Source organism: Melanerpes formicivorus, unplaced genomic scaffold (genome assembly GCF_026170545.1).
Source record: "Melanerpes formicivorus ecotype bairdi unplaced genomic scaffold, bMelFor1.0.p_v2 SCAF_3, whole genome shotgun sequence".
In the NCBI taxonomy this organism is placed as follows: domain Eukaryota; kingdom Metazoa; phylum Chordata; class Aves; order Piciformes; family Picidae; genus Melanerpes; species Melanerpes formicivorus.
This window is the reverse complement of record NW_027142355.1, coordinates 21,035,686-21,054,727: the sequence shown is the minus strand read 5'-3', so window position 1 is coordinate 21,054,727 and position 19,042 is coordinate 21,035,686. Positions and strand designations below refer to the sequence as shown.

At 39.1% G+C, this 19,042-nt stretch overlaps 1 protein-coding gene across 14 annotated transcripts in view; it reads left to right on the top strand.

Annotated features, from left to right (window-relative positions):
- Window positions 1–19,042, top strand: part of CELF2 (CUGBP Elav-like family member 2) — a 496,995-nt gene that overhangs the window by 435,516 nt on the left and 42,437 nt on the right. For all 14 annotated transcript variants that reach the window (XM_068168663.1, XM_068168606.1, XM_068168641.1 and 11 more), the window contains 3 exons: window positions 2,910–3,068; window positions 4,603–4,666; window positions 17,088–17,222. In XM_068168663.1, coding sequence (XP_068024764.1) covers window positions 2,910–3,068; window positions 4,603–4,666; window positions 17,088–17,222 — 358 coding nt within the window. The remainder of the gene's footprint in view (window positions 1–2,909; window positions 3,069–4,602; window positions 4,667–17,087; window positions 17,223–19,042) is intronic.

Genomic DNA, 19,042 nt, shown 5'->3' with positions numbered 1-19,042 from the left:
AACACTCCAGCTCCCTAGGTGAGGGACTAAAAGGAATCTGTACCTAGTGTCTTGACAACACAAAAATATGAAGGTGGCAGCAGCTGTTGTGAAGAAAATGGCACTACATGGGGTGAACATTCCATGCCATTCAATGGGGAAGGGAAGTTCATATTGTCTGTGCTGGGAGCTTCCTCTCAAGACAGAAAATGGAAGAGGATAAAAAAGGAGATGTCACTATTCATGCAAAAAACTTTGCTTACTTTTGCCAATACTCTTGCAGTAAAAAGTTAACTTGGTTTAGCAAGGGTTAAATCTTGACTCTCAGCCTGAAACAGTTGTCCTTAGACACCTATGTGTCTTGGGTTTATTGCATATAAAAGTAGGATTGGGGAACAATATGTAGTACACAATTACACTTCAGCCCAATTACCACAGAATTTCTTTTCTGATTTCATTATTTTTAGTTTTTTGGCACACAGCGTTGACCAAGATAAATTTTCAAAGTGGGCTAAGAAAGAACAATGGGGATGTTAATGTCCAGATAAGTGTGTTTCCTAGAATAATGAATTCTCTAACTATTCATTCCACCTGACTTTCTGACTTAGTTAAATCAAGTGATTTTTAAAAACATAATTTCTCATCTGGAGATTTTATTTTTCTCTCTAATTTCCATGGAGTTTGGTTGGTTGGTTTTGGACATTCAAATGCAGCACCAGTAGAAGACACCAATTTGTTATCATGGAGTGAATTTGATGCCACAATTAACAACCCTTTTCTCATATAAAGCCACTTGCTACGTATAATTTCAGTATTCAGAATGCTTGTTCTCTTGAAAATGAAGTGATGAAATATAGAGCAGACAGTGAAAAAAATAATTATAGATTCATAAATTGCAGATTTTTTTATACAATTTGGTGACATTTAAGCATTCATAAATATGATGTCAGCTGTAGTGTTGAATGCTGAGCTGCTGAACTGAGAACTGAAATAGCCATATATTTCTTCCTTCAAAATTCCTTTCTGTTTCTTAGTAAACAGATGTGATTCTCCCATACTTCTAGGTAGAAGGTAGTAAGTTCTGATTGGTCTTAGTTCAGTGCATATTAAATAGAAACAGCTTGTTTTTTTATTAGTGTAACCAGAAAAATCTCTTATACCCTCTACCTCCTCTACCCTTTTCCTTTATTTTTCTTATATTAGTGTAAAAATCATTAGGGAGAAGTAATTGTGTAGCAAGCTGACTCCATAATCTTTATTTGATTGCTGGAGTGGCACATGTTTCCTTTCTTCCTCACTGAAATATTGAAGACATTTTTACAATTAAACACAGGAAAGGAGTTGGAGGTGGAACAATAAGTCACAAGTAATGGTTTTCAAAGATGGTTCTTAAGGATGGGATGGGAGATCTTCATATAAGAGATGATGTTATTATTTTCATCATTTTATCTGTTTATTGTGAATATTCTTATAATTTGCCTTGGTGAGAGACTCTTCACAGAAAAGTACATGGCTGCTTTTTGTAAATAATAGAGAGCAGGAACTTTTTTGGAAGATGTTCACAATGTTGTTAGAGCAGCAATGGGAAGAGTTAAGTATAATCAAAATCCACATCCCATACTGTACAATTTGGTTAAAGAACTGCTGTGTCTTTTTTGATTTGAGTAACCTTTCACTCCTACCTTTGTGTTTAGATTGAAATTTGACAAGAATTTAGTATTAAAAAACGTGGTGGATGGAGGGAAGTTATTCATTGAATCCTATGAAATTGGAAAATGGTATGAAACAGATTGACAGTTTCTATGACGCACAAAATGCATGAATGAATTTGAAGAATCATTGCAGCATATAGTTTAGTCCCTTGATTTGAAAAAATGAAGACTTGAAAGGTTAAAATATGAAAACATTAGTTAACAGGGAAAAAAATAGAGCAAAAGCAACAGAAACATCTTTCATATTCACATCTCGTTCTCTCAGGGACTTTGCTCAGGATTATCCAACCTGAAGTCTGAGGGAAATATCCAGCTTACCTCTAAAGTCCATCTGGTCCATGACCTCATACTTATTCTCGGTGGTCCCTCAACTGTAGGTGAGGAGTAGGCTGCAGACCAGGTCTCTAGTGCTTTCTTATGGCTTCCCTATTTCCTAAGGCCTCTTACAGCCTTCCCATATCGTGTACAAGAGGCTCATAGAAGCAATAGAAGATGTGGCGGCACCAGGAATGGGCTGCTATCACCAGAACTAGTCACTTCGGTCTGCATCCTGCCCTTTGTTCACATCTGAAGGGTGCTTGATACAAAGCGTGCCTGGGAGCGGACCACAGGTGGGTGAATTGTCCTAGCAGTGTCACCCTTTGTGATCACTTTGAACTTGGGGTCCTTGATAGGAAAACAACCAGTGGCCTGCTAGTGATGGGTTTTGCAGTAAATCTGTTGTTCAGAGTCTGTTTACATGGAGTATGCTAGCCAGCTGCACCAAGCATGACTGCACAGCCAGACCATGGTGGCAGGACAGTGTTGGCTGTGTGGTCCCTGGCAGCAGGGAGGTTGGACACCTCTCCCTTTGGCGATGCCTTGAAAACAGACTGCAGACAAAGCATCACATCCATCTCATCAGCTGTAAAGCTTAATTAGAGGAATGGTATGCTTTGCTGTCTCTGGCAGCAATTTTGTTAGCTAGGAGGAAAAGAGAGCCTGAGGAAAGGTGCTTTGTAAAAAGAACTGGAGAATCAATAATTTCTCCATAGTTTCTTTGACTAAGAAGCTGAAATTCTTAGTCTTTGCAGTCCTGTGTGTGCCAGTTGCAAATACAGGGTGAGTGATCAGGTTGTGCCCTTGCTGAGGGCCCTCTGGGACATGGCTGAGCTCACAATATGAGGGTGACTCTGTGTGATGTAACACTTCTGTCTTTCCCAATCTGTCTAACCACAGGGCTGCTCTTCGCCAATCGTGGTGAAGTTTGCTGATACCCAAAAGGACAAGGAGCAGCGGCGTTTGCAGCAGCAGTTGGCACAGCAGATGCAACAGCTCAATACTGCCACTTGGGGAAACCTCACAGGTCTTGGAGGACTCACACCACAATACCTAGCTGTAAGTTCATTTCAGAGGTGGTGGCTATATTGTACTGTCTTTATTTTACAGTCTTGGTAAATCAGCTGCAGTAATCTCCCTGCACCTAACTTCCGAGTCCTCCCAGATATGTAGCACATCTTCTTCTTTGTTAAAAAAAAAATAAAATCTGTATGTCTATCACGTGGTGATAAACAACAAACTTCCAACCCTGGAAGTTTTTAAGGCCAAGTGGGATGGGGCTCTGAGCAACCTGAGGTACCCCTGCCCATGGCAGTAAGGTTGGAACTGGATGATCTTTAAGGTCCCTTCCAACCCTGACAATTCTGTGAACAAGGAATGGAATTCAAATAAATATTTCAAGATGTGTCAGCTCTATCTAAGGCAAGCTTTAAAGTTTACTCACGCTGCAAAATAAAATTTGATTCCATTAGTTTTACTGTTCTTTTGAATGCTGGAGTCTGGGTTTTATGGCTAAAATAAAATTTAAGTTCTTTCTGAGAGGAAGACTGACAGGCAGCTGAACACTATAGGGGGCATATCTGCATGGTGCAGCTTGTAATCTAGAATGTTGTGGCTCACTCCCCTAATCATCCGCATTTTCATTTGGAAATTACTTTCACTTTAATGTGTGGTCTTGTCAGTGCTAAACACGTGTGGTTCATGCTACCTCATAAAGAAAGTGAAGATGGCAGGAGAAAGCCATTTGTTTCTCGTAAATTTAAAATGGTATTTTTCTTGGTCCATTTGTAAGGTGAGGAAGAGATGTTAGCTTCTGCCCACGTATAAATCCACAGCCACATGTCTTAGGTCCTGGGTGGCAAAGAGCATATCCTCTGCAGCACAGCTGAGAAAGTTGGATTTCTGCTATTTGCAGCTCTGGAGTTTAGAGGTCTACTTGAGCAGCTTTTGGATAACTTACGAGTTCTGATAGTTCAGAGTTAGACAAATATTTGTGTCCATACATGGGTAAATACATCTTTTGTATGCATGCATTGCTTTGGTATAGTGATAGAATAATAAACAGCCATTTACCTGGCAATTAAATATATATATAAGTATTAAGGTAAGCTAATTAATCAGAGGTAAGCTAAATTGTTATATACAAATACCAGTCTAATGAGTATCTGTGTGACTGATTTCATAAAGATACTAAAGAACTGAATTCAAAAGGGTGGGGGAGAATGGACCATGATTGACAGAGATGAGTTATGGTAACTACTAGACTACAGAGGGTTGTAATTAGTCACGCTATGTTGGTTTAAATAGATTTAACACCTGGTTGTTAAAAAGAATAAATTGATTAATTGTTTTAAAGCAGCAATGTTACTGAGTTTCCCTTGTGTCTCTGTGTTTCTTAATAGAGATTAGACATTAATATGGATTTACAGCATTGACTCTAGGGATGTTCATTCCAACAATAGACAGAAGCAAGAGACTATATAAATGTAAAGGAAAGCATAGATACTCCAAATGTGAAATGATGGCTCATTTTAGTTTTATCTTCATTTGTTACATTAATGTCAGATTGCTGTGTTGTGTTGTTAATTTGCAGCTTCTGCAGCAAGCAACTTCCTCCAGTAACTTGGGTGCCTTCAGCGGCATTCAGCAAATGGCCGGTAAGTTTAAAACCATTTCATTTTGCTCCAGCTATGTTTTGTATTCTTAAGCTATTCAATTCTGTACCTCTAATAATCACATTGTTGGAGTTGGGGGGAGGTGTTGTGTATTGAATGTGGCAGATTTATTAGCAGGGGACAGCTCACGGTTCAACATCAATAGAAACACTTTCTCCCCTCTTTTCAGAAACTGAAATTAAACCCAGTGCTCCCAGATTGTGCAAACAGTTTGTCTCACATTAGTCACCTGCCATTTGTCCAAAGTAACCAATTGTAAATTGCAGGAGAGCTACTAGTCCCTGCAGCCGTATCCTACACTGTGAAAAGTGTCAGTAAAACAACAGCAGGATTACATTCTAATTTCCAGTGAGATTTCTGTGTCCTGAAAAATCAAATTAATGGTAGCCCTCAAACATTTTAATAATAGGTGGTGAGTAAAAACGTTCTGACCTTTTTAATGAAACCCAAGATTACAGGCCTACCTTCAATGTGAATTTTCAGCCTTCTCTTATAATCATGGAAAATTAACTGGGTGCCTTTTTGACTTTGGAACCCTCGTTGACAAAATTACACAACAGAAGATTTTATGTAAAAGTATAATCTTCACTCTGGAGGCAAGAGAAAGAAAAGAAAGGAGAAAAAAAATCAAAGTGTGAGTGGATTTGAAAGCCAGCTAGTTGGAGGGTTTCTTAGTAATGAGCTGTGTGCCAGTAGTAACTGATGTGTAGTGATTAGCAAAAGGTCACTCCCACTGTGTGACCTACCATGCTGATAACCTAACTTAACATGATGCTAGGGAAGGCAGCATGTGCAGTAAATCAGAGCACAGATGCACATTATGCCTGCCGTGAAAAACTGTTAAAAAGCTTTTTTCTTGTTAGAGGAGGAGGGAAAAAAAAAAAAAAAAAGGAAGCACAAAACCCCTAAATTGCTGCATTAGTTTATTTTAATCATGAAAACCCACTGAATCAATGAAATACAACATTTTGCATGCTTCATCATCTCAAAACAAGGACTAAAATATTCAGAAGCCTTTATGAACACCATTTTCTCACTCATCTTTTAATCCTGGTCTTTTGCTGCTTGTGGTTCTGCTTTGAATGAATCCTGAAATACTTTAACAAGTACAGATATACCGCACCATATAGCTATACCCCACAGGTATTCTTTGCTCAATTGTTATATTATGCCATTATTGCAGTGACATCAGAGACTAATGTGAACCTGCTCTCTGACAATATAAATTGGCCTACAGATGACAATATCTCTGAATTATTCTCTATTCCTCAGACCTGCTGGCACTGCTTGCTGCCTCTATTATGTTACACTTGCAATCTAGCATTATTTCATAAAAAAAAATGTGTCTTAATATGATAAACAGAACAGAGCAATTCAGTAACAGTTTTATGCTTGGCAGTTTTGGAAATGTCTTTGAGCTCAGAGATTGTGTTTAATGTTTTCATATTTGGTTAAGTCTAGAAAACGAAGGAATTGAGACACCAAGGAAAAATTATGCGGTATCCATTGCATTATGTGGACTTCAGAAGTTTTCTGTAGCCTGTTTATCACTGTTAGTGTACATTGAACTTTGTTTCCAAGAACCATGTTAAAAGTAAGAATTTTAGTCAAGTAATTTTAGGATGGACTCTCAGTCTGAGATGTGATTTATTCTCTGAAAATCATATATTCTTGAGACTAGTAGAAAGGCATCTTAAGAAATCATAGTGGCGCCATCATTATTACCTGAGGGAGATATGCCCACTTGACTACAGATTAGGTTGGAAATGCTCTCATCTATGGGATAATTTAATGATTGACTGTTTCTTCTGGAAAATATGTAATTTTTTTATCTTATATTCCTGTTATCAAGACAGCTGGAAGTTTACTCTTTTTCCCCTGAAACATGTAAGACTTAAATCTTGATATTCAAGGTCAAATTAGGGTTTTCTCTCTGAGCTGCAGCCCTACATGAAAGTGTCAAAGACTAAGCATTATTGCATCAATAGGACTGAGAGTTCATGTTCTCGTCTCAGAAATGGGTACTGTTATGCTGTGCATCTAGTATTAAAGTTCTGTTTATTGTTTCGTGAGAGGAGCAGAAAATGCCCCTGTGTCTACAGCAAGGTATCAAATTACCTGCTGAAGCCACCCTTGAATGTTTGTAAGTTTTTTTAACTTAGGCTCTATACAGTCATTTTACAAAAATGAATCTAATACATATTTCAGAGATGTGTATAGCTTACTTATTAGTACAGTATTTCAAGGTGAGGAATAGAAAGTAGGCATAACTCAGGTGCTGAAGAAGATCTGTCATTGCAGCTTGCAAGTTCTTTGAACTCTTGAGTTTGAAAAGTCCAGCTTTTATCTTTGAAGTTAATAGGTGCACTTATCATTGAATTCAGACAGTAAAAGTTTGATCAAAAGCCACATAAGCCACTGAAATTTTGCTCTTACTTACATGTCAGGTGTCTAGCATCTCTTTTGTGCTTAAGACTCAATGAAGACCCTAAATAAGCTTGTAGAAGGCACCAATCTGGGCATGAGCAAAGACATCTGGACAGGCTGGATCAATGGGCTGAGGTCATTTGCATGATATTCAATAGAACCAAGTGCCAGGTCCTGCACTTGGGTCACAACAAACCCATGCAACGCTACAGGCTTGGAGAAGAAAAGTAAGGGCTAGAAAGCTGCTTAGTAGAAAAGGGCCTGTGGGTCTTGTTCAACGGCCAGCTGAATATGAACCAGCAATGTGCCCAGGTGGCTGAGGTGGCCAACAGCATCTTGGCTTGTACCAGACACAGTGTGGCCTGAAGGACTAGGGAAGTGATTGTCCTCTTGTACTGGGCATTTTTGGGGACCCACTTGGAATTCTGTGCTCAGTTCTGGGCCTGTCACTACAAGGACATTGAAGTGGTAGAGCCTATCCAAAGGACAATGAAGCTGGTGACGGGTCTAGACCACAAGTCAGAAGACTTGTCAGAGGAGCAGCTGAGGCTGCAGTTGTTTAATTTTCAGATGAGGAGGCTTATTGCTCTCTACAACTACCTGGAAGAAGGCTGTAGCAAAATGAGGGTCACTCTCTTTTTCCAGATAGCAAGCAGTAAGACTAAAAGAAATGGCCTCAAGTTGTGCCAAGGAAGTTTTAGATTGGATATTAGGAAAAATGTCTTCACCGAAAGTTATTAAAGCAGGCTGGAAGTGGTGGAATCACCATCCCTAAAGATGTTTTTAAGAGACGTGGTGCTTTGGGACATGGCTTAGTGGTGGACTTGGCAGCGCTGAGTTAACAGTTGGACTTTATGTTCTTAATGATCTTTTCCAACCTACATGATTTTATGATTCTAAGTCATGGTTTACTAAATTAGGACTTCTAATACAGCCATGCCCTGGTCCAAAATTAGGGACCTCTAAAGCTCCAAGCATTTATTCGAACTGCTAAAACTCAAGTTGACTCTGTATTGAACAAAAAGGACACAGCATGCTCCCTGCTGCATGTGTAGAGAAATATTTGCCATGCAGTCCTCAGCATTATTTTTTATATCAAAGCAATTTTCTGTGCTAGCAGAGCAAAGACACTGATCTTCAGGGTGAAGTTTTAAATTCTCTTTTCCTAATAGCATGCCTTAGTGTGGTTAAAGTAGCTTTTATGTATAAAGATTATTTGGGTTTATTAAAAAGAATGGGAGTTTAAAGCATTTCTGTTTGAAGAGAATTGAAGTTTGTTTGTCTGTTGGTATGAGAGCTGGGGAATCAGTCCAAAAGAAAATGAGGATTTTTCTCAAGAACTCACTAATGTACCGACGTTAAACACGCTGGGCGCCAGCTCCAAAAGTTAATTCTATCCTTGCTGTAGCAGCCCACTGGCACTGTTTTCATAAACAATGTGTGAAGTCCAAGCAAATCATGAAACTATCTCACCAAAAACTTGTGAGATCTTAAAATTTAAGGGGCAAAAGCAGTAGCTTGCAATTTCACTTTCCAAGTTTTAAGGTTCCGTAATTTATTCCTCAGTTTAGTTTTTTCTCATTTTAATTGATAAATGATATTTTCAAGAAATTGTTTTATTTCAGGCAGGAGCCACAATGAAAAAAATAGTGTAATATGTTGAGACTGACAATAAAGTTGGGCAAGATGGCAACACTGCTTTTGATATTGCAGTAATTCCCTGGTCTTGATTACAGGAGTAACCCTTTCTTGCCAAGCATTGTTTCATATACACACCATCATGAAGTATGTTTTATAGTGAACATTTCCTCTCTTTTCTTCCCCTCCCTTAGTATATGCTAATGATAATTTAAAGACAGTATTTCCTCTCACATGCTTTTCAAGCCTCAGTGTCTAGCCGGTACTTTGTCTTTGGGGAAGGCTAATACTGTAAATTAATTACTTTATGTGATTTGATTGGCTTACTTTAAAAGACAATGCAAGCTACATTAAGCACTAGTAACCTTTCAAGCAAAAAGGATTCCTCCTTCAAATACATGCATTACACAGAAAGCTTAGTTCAAAGGAGATTGTTGTTGTTTCATTGTTCATTTTAAATTTGGCTGGGGCTGTATCAGGTCCTAAAAGTTGCATTCACCTTGAGTACCGTGTCCAGTTCTGGGCCCCTCAGTTTAAGAAGGACATTGAAACACTTGAACATGTCCAGAGAAGGGCAACAAGGCTGGTGAGAGGCCTTGAACACAAGCCCTATGAGGAGAGGCTGAGGGAGCTGGGATTGTTTAGCCTGGAGAAGAGGAGGCTCAGGGGTGACCTCATTGCCCTCTACAACTACCTGAAGGGTGGTTGTAGCCAGGAGGGGGTTGGTCTCTTCTCCCAGGCACCCAGCACCGGAACAAGGGGACACAGTCTCAAGCTGCGCCAGGGGAAGTTTAGACTCGAGGTGAGGAGAAAGTTCTTCACCGAGCGAGTCATTTGTCATTGGAACGGGTTGCCCAGGGAGGTAGTTGAGTCATCGACCCTGGAGGCATTCAAGAGGAGATTGACATGGTACTTGGTGCCATGGTCTAGTCGTGAGGTCTGTGTTGATAGGTTGGACTCGATGATCCTCGAGGTCCTTTCCAACCTAAGTGATACTGTGTGATACTTTAAGCCAACCTACTTGTTTAAGAAGAACCTGGAAAAATAGTTTCACCTGAGGCCATCAAGTAAGAGATGTGACATATAAATGGGCTTGAGATTGTGGGCCAGGCTGTCTTAAACCAGGACAGTTCTGTAGAGGCAGTATAATGAGTGAGGTTTTGTTCTGCATACAGTGATTTTAGAAAATGGAAATGTTCAAACATGCACAGTCTATGAAGATCTTCTTTTGTCTATTAATGTAAAATGTTTTGGCAGGAATAAATATTCACTCACACAGAAATATTTCTGTGTGTATGACCATCCAAGACATATAAGCATGTATAGTACTCATAAAAGACACATAGAGACTCTCAGAATTTCTTTGACCAAACAGTGTATTTTGCTTTCTGAAGTCATGCAGGAGAAGAAACCATGCTTTTGGCTTTTCTTTCTTTAGCTTTCAGATCCCTAAACCCTCAGCAGCTGTACCTTTTATATATTTCCAATGTGTGGGTTTTTTTCCAGTCCTTTCCAAACTCTGTCATGGTTAGGTTGTATTTCAGGTTGAACTTCTGGCCCTTTCTGAGCCTTGTTCAATCTATTTCACCCTTCTTCAGTTACCCAAGCCAAATTTCCTCCTGTTGCAGAGTCTGTAGGAGCAGATGGGTTAGAGAAACTGCGAGGTTCTGCTTTCTGAATATTTTCCTCTAATTGTTAGATTGGCTCAGTGGATCTGTTGGGACCAGTTGGAAGCCAGGACCATCTGCACTAAAGCTCTATACTTTCACACTGGCCCAAAGATCCTTTATATCCTCTGACTCCTTAGTGGCTTAATTCCAGCAGAGCCATACTGAAGGAAGGCATCTCCAGCTATGGCCTCTTTAGGGATATCATATTAAAAGTCACTGGGAAATTGTTTCCAACCCAAGGCAGATAGCTGTTTCTTAAAGATAACTACCAGTTTTGAAAATATGGAGCTCAGGGACTAAAACCATTGAGCTTTTGTGACAGTAATTCCATTGAAAGTCCCATTTAATCCATAAAAATTAACATCTTTTGAAGAGGCAGTTTGAAGCAAGTGAGGCTGCTCTCAATCCACACATCACTCCTGCTTACAGGATAAGGACAGCCATCTTGAGAGAAAAAACAACTATCAGGTGTGCTTATTTGGGTGGTAAAAGTCCACATGGAAGTTTGGCCAAGTCTGGACATGAAATCTGTAACTCTGGGTTAACGTTCCATAAACAGCAAACGAAAGGGTTTTTAATTGCCATGGTTCCTCTGCGAATAGAATTTACCCCACTGCACCTCAGCCATTTGGAAATTAGGTGTTCAGTCTCCCTGCAGTGTCAATGAAGAGGCAGTTCACTCACAAGCTGCAGTTCATCCTACCAAGGGCTAGGGTTAGTCTACCTATTTTAGGATCAGATGAATCATCTGCTTGCGCTCTCTGCTTTGACAATTGCAAAAGCCTGGGTGAGCAACTTGTATTCAGATAAAATTAGATCAGAGGAATCCTTCCCAGTAGGACTGTGGAACTTTCAATTGAGAAAAGCATGGTTCTCGCCAGGACTGGGTTTATATAGCATGCATAACTTGAAAATGTGCTGAAATATTACAAGTCAAATAATAACTCTAGCCTTCAGTTGGATCTAAGCATAGACTCTTGAAAAATCTAATGTGGACTTTAAAGTTGTGTTAAGGACTTTGCTAAATCAAACACTAAATGTTCAGGGCAACTTAAGTGCTATTCAGATAAGCAGCTTTTCTAAGGGTAAGTGCAGAGTATATGTGATTTTATGGAAGTAGCACTCAGGTCTCCTGTCTATTTGAATTCTTAGAATATTGCTGGAATAACATCAGGGTCTTGCACGCACAGGTTTTGCTCCCATTCTTAGCATCAGCATCCAAAATGGCTGATTTCAGTATTAGCAAATAGTTGCTTTTTCACTTGGAGAGGAAAATTTTTACCTAAGTCCACAATTTGTAAGCTGCAGTCAGGATTTCATTCAGAAAAAATAAATCCTAATAACTGTGAAGGAAAAAAATTTTCAAAGACAACAAGTCAAGTTAGTGGCAGCTGTTTATGAGCTACCCAGATTTGACTCTAATAGTCACCATTGGCTTTGAAACTGTCCTTACATATAATGTCATTAAAGTGTAGCCAGCGCATTTCTGTATTAGGAATTTGTTCAGCAAGTGAATCTTAGGTGTTTCTTAATGTGCTTTTATGTTGGTTTTGGAAACCCAAGAGCTGATGAGGTTTAAGAAGTCTTCAGGAACGGCTCATGACTGTTGCTGCTTCTACAAATACCTGATAATTCTGAATTTACAGTTATCACAGGAGAGAAGCTGTGGTGACTGAAATGAGGCAAATTGCTTCATTGTATGAAAGTTAGTGTCAAAGGCAGCACAAGAAGCTGTAAAATGTAAATCTCGTGCTCTCAAATTTCCCTGTGTTTTCACAGAACTGCATCTGTGACTATGCAGCACTACAAAAATTTCCTGTGAATGTGCTAATAGGCCTTATGAGAATGTTCTATCACCATCCATCTGTCACTTTTTAACAGGCCTGATTGGCAAGCACTTGTAACAACTGACATCTGTTCTCACTTATTGATATGTAGATTTATGGTAATTGCTGTGAACAATAAGACACAAAATTACCTAAGGTGAACGTTAAATTAAATTTTCATGCCCCTGTCCTTATAAATATTTTTTTTTTTTTAAATCTTACGTTTCAGGGAAGGCATACCCTGCATCCGCATACTCTGCATCCGCATACTCTGCATCCGCTTTGTACATAATTTAATTGTTTTTTTTAATCTGCCAGATAACAAAATGAAAGTTGAATTTCCTTGCAATCTTGAATATTTGCCAAGCTGATAGCGTGTTGGTAAATACATGTTATTAAAAATGGAATCAAACTGTATTGTGATTCTGGTTTTTATAATCATTTCCCTTTAATTCCCATCATCGTCTCCATCATGAAGATCAAGAGTTATTCCTTACCCAGAATTTTTTTTTTCCCCTCTACAGGGGAATTTTCATCTTTCATGTGCAGCTTTGCCTATGAGGCTGTTCTTCAGTGTTAAGCAATTTGCATTTCTTCAGAGAGAGGTGCATTTGCTGAGTGAGCAACACTTTCAAATAAAAATGATCTGCTCATTTGTGGTCCAGCTCTGTTGCGGGATTTGGGACTGTTTTGAAAAAAACTCTAAGATGTGAGGTGTCTGAAGACAGCGTGTGAAACGAGAGAGAATGAGAAAGCAGATTAGTCCCACAGAACTATGCCTTAGCTGAAGTTCGTTTGAACCAAAAATCCTCATTTGAAGGCAAAGTATTTTCTGGGTGTGGGACTTAGGAGCATTTGGTTTCCCTTCTCCAGGTTTGTCCTAGCAAGTGGGATTTTGACACACTTGACAAGTTGAAGGGAGAGACCAATAAAGAGGGATCAGAGATGGTAAAATGCCTGGGGAATGTGAGGCAGTGATGACAGCATTTTTTTACATATGTTTGAGGATACAGAGGATCCTAAGTAGAATGCATATAAAGTGGTAAACCTGTTGACATAAATAGCTCTAGAGCATGATAAACGATGGCGTGTGCTGTGAGCCCTTGCTGACAGTCACATTTGGGTGCGCAAGTCAGTGGAGCTCTTTGCTGTTTCTCTTACACATGTGACAACAGCAAGCAGTCCTTTTCCCTGAAGGTACAAAAACTGACACCCTATAACATCTGCAGAGCTGGAATGTGGCCAGTGTCTTTTAGTCACCTCTACAGTAAAACAGTCTGGGTGGGGAGACAACTTTGTCACTGCCTAACTCTTGTTTGTTAAACTTCATTTGGCATTGAAACTCTTTCGTCAAGTTGATGAGTTCCTCTTGTGCTTCCACAGGAAATGTCCCACTATAAAAAATATTTTTGTGGGATGAGGCAATGCTGGTATTTGTTTTGCATGCACACAGCCACAGCAGTGGTTTGTGAGCCCAGAGAAAGTCTGATCTAGTGCCTGTTGACCTTGTCTCGCCTGGTGTACTTCTCCTTGAGCACTGTAGAGTGCACGTATGCTGCCTTCATGGCTTCAAGGCTATGCTCATAGCCTTCTGGAGCCTTGCATGCATGGGCAAAGCCATGCACATTAAAATGCAATAGAAGAAGCAATATTAAATTGCTTCCAAATCCATTTGCTTCTAAACTGAGGTTTGGAGAAAAGTCCATGCATTTTCTAGAAACATTTGGGATTTCATGTAGGCAAAGTTGTTTTGCAGTTTCTCCTCTAGCACTGTTCTGTGGGGTTTTTACTGTTATGTAGGCCTACCATGTGTGCTGTTTAAAAGTCCAAAATGGAAACCTCCCCACAGGAGAAATATAAGCTGATTATGACTGCTCCTTCTGATGAATAACGAACCAGTGGGTGATAGAAAACTGTGCCGCCATGGTGGAGAGCAACCCACTGCTTTCACAGATCTCTGTTACACAATGGCATGGCATATGGCCTCAGTGAAGACCAGCAATGTTTGCTGGACATTCTTTGCTGAATTACTTACACTTCTTATGAACGATTAAGGTAAATTATATTTGAGGACCAAATATCAATCCAGGATGAAAAGTGATTCTCTATCTCATTTTGAGAACCACTATCATCTTTGTTTGCAAAGAGATGAACCCCAGCTTAAGTCTCTTCTGTCCCTAAAATCTTGTTTTAAATAATCTTCAGAATCTATCAAAAAAAGAGGATTTTTAAATAAAATAAAAAAAAAAAAATTACACCTGAGGCAGACAAGTAGATCAACCAATTAATTAAAAAAAATTACATTTTCATATCTGAATTTCTGTCTGAATTGTACTTTTTGACTGAAAAGTTCTGAAGTTAAACCAAATGTAGGATTTGAAAATTTCTATGAATTCAGTTGCCATCTGGTTTCAGAAAATTATTTGTTAATATGATGCTGATTCCAGAACTTAGTTTTAGATTGCCAGTAAAAATGAAAGTAATTTTAAAATATTAAGTCAACTTTTGCTGCTTTAGAATATGAATTTGTTCAAGAGTTTAGATGTTTTAAGCAGTTTCCTTCTATTCATTTGGTTATCCAATATCCAATTCTTTAGTATTTATATCACATACATGTAATTAAAGTACAGTTTTGCCATTTCAGAGTTTTGTGGTTTAAGCACTTGGATTTTGTGAAAGGTAGTTTAGAAGACTGACCAAATTGCAACAATGACCCATTTGTTTAGTAGTTACACCTAATCATCTAGATTAATAATGACTTGTGACTAGGGTAGTAGGATTGTGTCTTGCAAAATGTTTTGGATTAGTCATGTTTGAGAAAAGCCTTATTTTTAACATGGTCATTAGCCTTCAAAATAAACCTGAAAGCTTTTTGGTCATGTAATTCTTCCAAGTGTGCTGTACAGACTGCAAAGTGGTGAATCTTGAGTCAACTAGAACCTTACTCCTGACATTAGGCGGGTTGGATTGGTTGATGGGTTGGACACGATGATCTTGAAAGTCTCTTCCAACCTGGTTTATTCTATTGTCATTGCGCCACATTTTCAAAAGCACCATCTTTGATTTTGACTCAAAGAGGTGACTTTGAACGTTTGACTGAGTCACCAAAGTTAGCATTTCAGCCAAGCTAGGTGCTCAGCTGAGACTTGACTTGTCTGCCGGAACATGCTGTATTTAAATTCTCAAAGTAATATCGCTCTCCATTTAGGTTGTAGCCAGGTGGGGGTTGGTCTCTTCTCCCAGGCAACCAGAACAAGAGGACACAGTCTCAAGCTGCACCAGGGGAGGTTTAGGCTGGATCTTAGGAAGAAATTCTTCACAGAAAGAGTGGTTTTTCCATTGGAATGTGCTGCCCAGGGAGGTGGTGGAGTCACCATCACTGGAGGTGTTTGAGAAGAGACTGGATGGGGTGCTTGGTGTCATGGTTTAGTTGCTTAGATAGTGTTGGATGATAGGTTGGACTTTATGATCTCAAAGGTCTTTTCCAACCTGGTTAATTCTGTTCTATTCTATTCTAATTATTGCAGTAGTTCTCAATTCCTAGAAAATACCTCTCCTTCACTGCATTTTTTTCTTCTTAAATATGCTAACGTGTTTGACCACTTTTTTTTTTTCATCATCTTCAAGTTGATATTAAGTTCCTGTGGTTTGAATAACAAAGTGTGCTGGCAGAAGTAATATCTCTTGTTAGACAAACATTCAGAAAAAAAAATGGACACACTTGCAGGCACTCAAGCTCTTCTTTGGCCATTTCCCAAAACTCATGCAGTCTTCTCAGCACTGTCACATGATCTAATAAAGGTATTGCTCTTCCTACTACCTGATCTTTTGTGCGTACTTAGATTATCAAGATCACAAAGATATAATAAAATTCTTTTAGCATTTTGGTTTTATGTACTTTGCCAATTCTGCTGAGGCCTCAAGCAAGATGCACACATCTTCTTTTGTCCAAACCAAGAAGGACGATCTCTTACTGCCATCCAAACAATCTCTTTCATCACCACTGAGATGGATCCAGGCTGGTTAAAACAAGCATCTAACATATCTGCATTTTGATCTCTTACTAAAGCAGGTTTTTTCCATTGCACATTAGTTATATTTATTGTTTGTCTCTTTTTTTACTTGTCATCTAAATTAAAGAATTTACTGTTTAAATGGATCAATTTCTTGAAGGTCTTTATTGAAATGCAGGTATATTTCTCACACATCTTCTAAAGTAATGAGGTGACAGATGACTGAGTAACTTAGTATCACAGTCTAGAGCTTAAGGCCTGAAAGTCTCTACCTCAGTGATGACTCTCTGATCAGACTGATATAATTTGATGTTCTTCATTCATATATGTGTTTAGAAATTAGCTATCAAAAGGAAAATCAGCAGAATTATCGGCTATTGCACAGCATAGTCTTAGTAGATACATTCAGAGGAGAGACAGGAAAGAAATTGCATTCATCCCCATTATACGAGTCTGTCCTAGATGTGTTTTAAATGTTAGTTATCTTTACACTCCCTGTTGTGTCAAGTAATAGTCTTGCACTTAGGCTTCACACAGAGTTTAAATGACTTTTAGTTCTACACTTTTCTTACAGAAGTGTCACAAAACAGGTTTGATTTTCCTGAACTATGGGCTGACACCTTTGTTGTATTCTCTCACCTCCAAGGTAGAGGTGAGAGGTGCTATTTAGGGACTGTAAGATATAGTTTCCAGAGTATAGATATCCTCGGAAACGAAAAGAGAAATTTAATTTCATGGCAAGGTACATCTCATGCTACATGCCCATTAAAAATAACTTTTTTTAATTGTTACTACATGTTTTAATTAACCCTATTGCTTCTCCACACAGGTATGAACGCTTTACAATTACAGAATTTGGCAACTTTAGCAGCCGCAGCAGCTGCCGCCCAAACCTCAGCTACCACCACCAATGCAAATCCTCTCTCCACAACGACTGGTGCTCTGGGAGCCCTCACAAGTCCCGGTAAGAGCAGAATATTTGCTTTCAAAATGTAGACATGAGATGAAATGGGAACTTGGTAACTAAAATAGTGCACATATTGCATTCACCCATCATGAATTTCCGTGAAGTCCTTCTCTCTTTTTGACTTCTCTTTTTCTTTCTGTAGCCTCAGTTGAAATTTCTTCTGGTCTTAACTGAGAATACAATTATAGAAGTGATATCAAATGCCCAAAGAATACACAGCCGGATTCTGACTTCATTACACAAAGCAGAAGTCAGATTTATGGGGGAATAAGGGACAGGCTAAGGAGTGATGGTGCCTCTATGACCACCATGTAGACTTTAACCCATGAATGTCTGAAAAACACTAGAGAGAAATCAGGGCAAATCCACAGTTCAGTAACGCTTCAGTATCTCCAGAATCCACAGAAGGATGTTGATTCACTGTAGTTACTCTGGATTTACAGTGTTGTAGTTCAGTCCAGAATCTAGCCACTTATTTTTACATAAAGGCTGCAGGGTGCAATTATTTGCATCATGAAGTGTGTTTATTGCTGTTCTAAAAAAACATTCATATTATTTGAGACACAAATAAAGAACATTTGTGTTTAATCTTGTTTAAGTGTGTATTTATTCCCCATGAAAAAGTAATTCATGGCAGACGGTTGGAGCTCATCAGTAAGGAAAACAGTCTTCACTGCACAATAGAATGGGAATAGAGCATGGTGTCGGGTGCTAAAGCTGGCCAATGCTTCCTGTATATATTACAGTTTAATTGTTTGGTTTGTGGGAGAGGTTAAATGGAAGGCAGCTTGGCTAATACTCTGCAGAATTCTTCCCTTTCTGGTATGAGCCTTGTCTTAACATAAAAATAATATTCACAACATCTCTGAGAAGTGGGCTGGGTGAAAATAATTTTGGTTTGCTGAAGTTTTATTTTGTTAAAACCTGAGCCCATCTCTTCCCTCCATTCTTGAGCTGGAGCTTAGAGTTTTGCAGAAGGCTAGTCTCACTGTCAATGTTTATGTGTACTCCTGTCTAAATGTCACCCATTTTCAGCAGCAGAAGTGTTGTGTTTCATACATGCTCTGTAATATCTCTGCATGTTAGCTGTTAAATGTCTGAGTATCCTGGCCTCCCAAAGCATGCTCAGCATTTCTTGAGCCATACTGACTTCTCATGGCAACTCAGCGGCACAGAAGTCGGAAATTAATACAGGGGGTGCACAGGGGCTGGAAATTAACTTTCCTTGTTATTGCTGCTCTGCAGCAAAGTGACTCCAGAACCTCAGGAAGCAGTGTGTTTCTGCCATGCTCTTTGTCTTGCCTTGTTGGTGCAGGACTCACATTTATTCTTGAAGTTCACATTTTCCTGTCTCCCTCACCAACACATCTTCGTATCCAGCCTGGATGACTTCTTGTTCCCTCTTTTGGGTCTTGAGGCTTCTTGAGTACCTGGAAGGTGATTTCATCTGATGTCCAAGTCTACAGGGGCAACATGGTTAGAAAAGTCCTTCAGCTGGAGTGAGCAGATACTTCTTTGCAATAACTAGAGCTTTGTATTGCTCAGGGTAGTATTGTAGAGCAGATACCAAGGCTTTTCCAAAGAGATTAAATATGTGTTCTTCTCAAAAAACTCTGCATGCTTAGCCTTTGAAATAGTGTATAGAGAACAACAATGTTCTTAGAAAGTCTTACATGTACACACAAGTACAGGTACACAAGTGTTTCTAATCTTAAAGAGCTTGATGTGTCAGAGTCTGTATCTAATAGGTCCATTGACCTGTTTATGTTGTACAACCAACCTAAAATCAAGCCTTGTTAAAATGTCCTTCAGCTTAA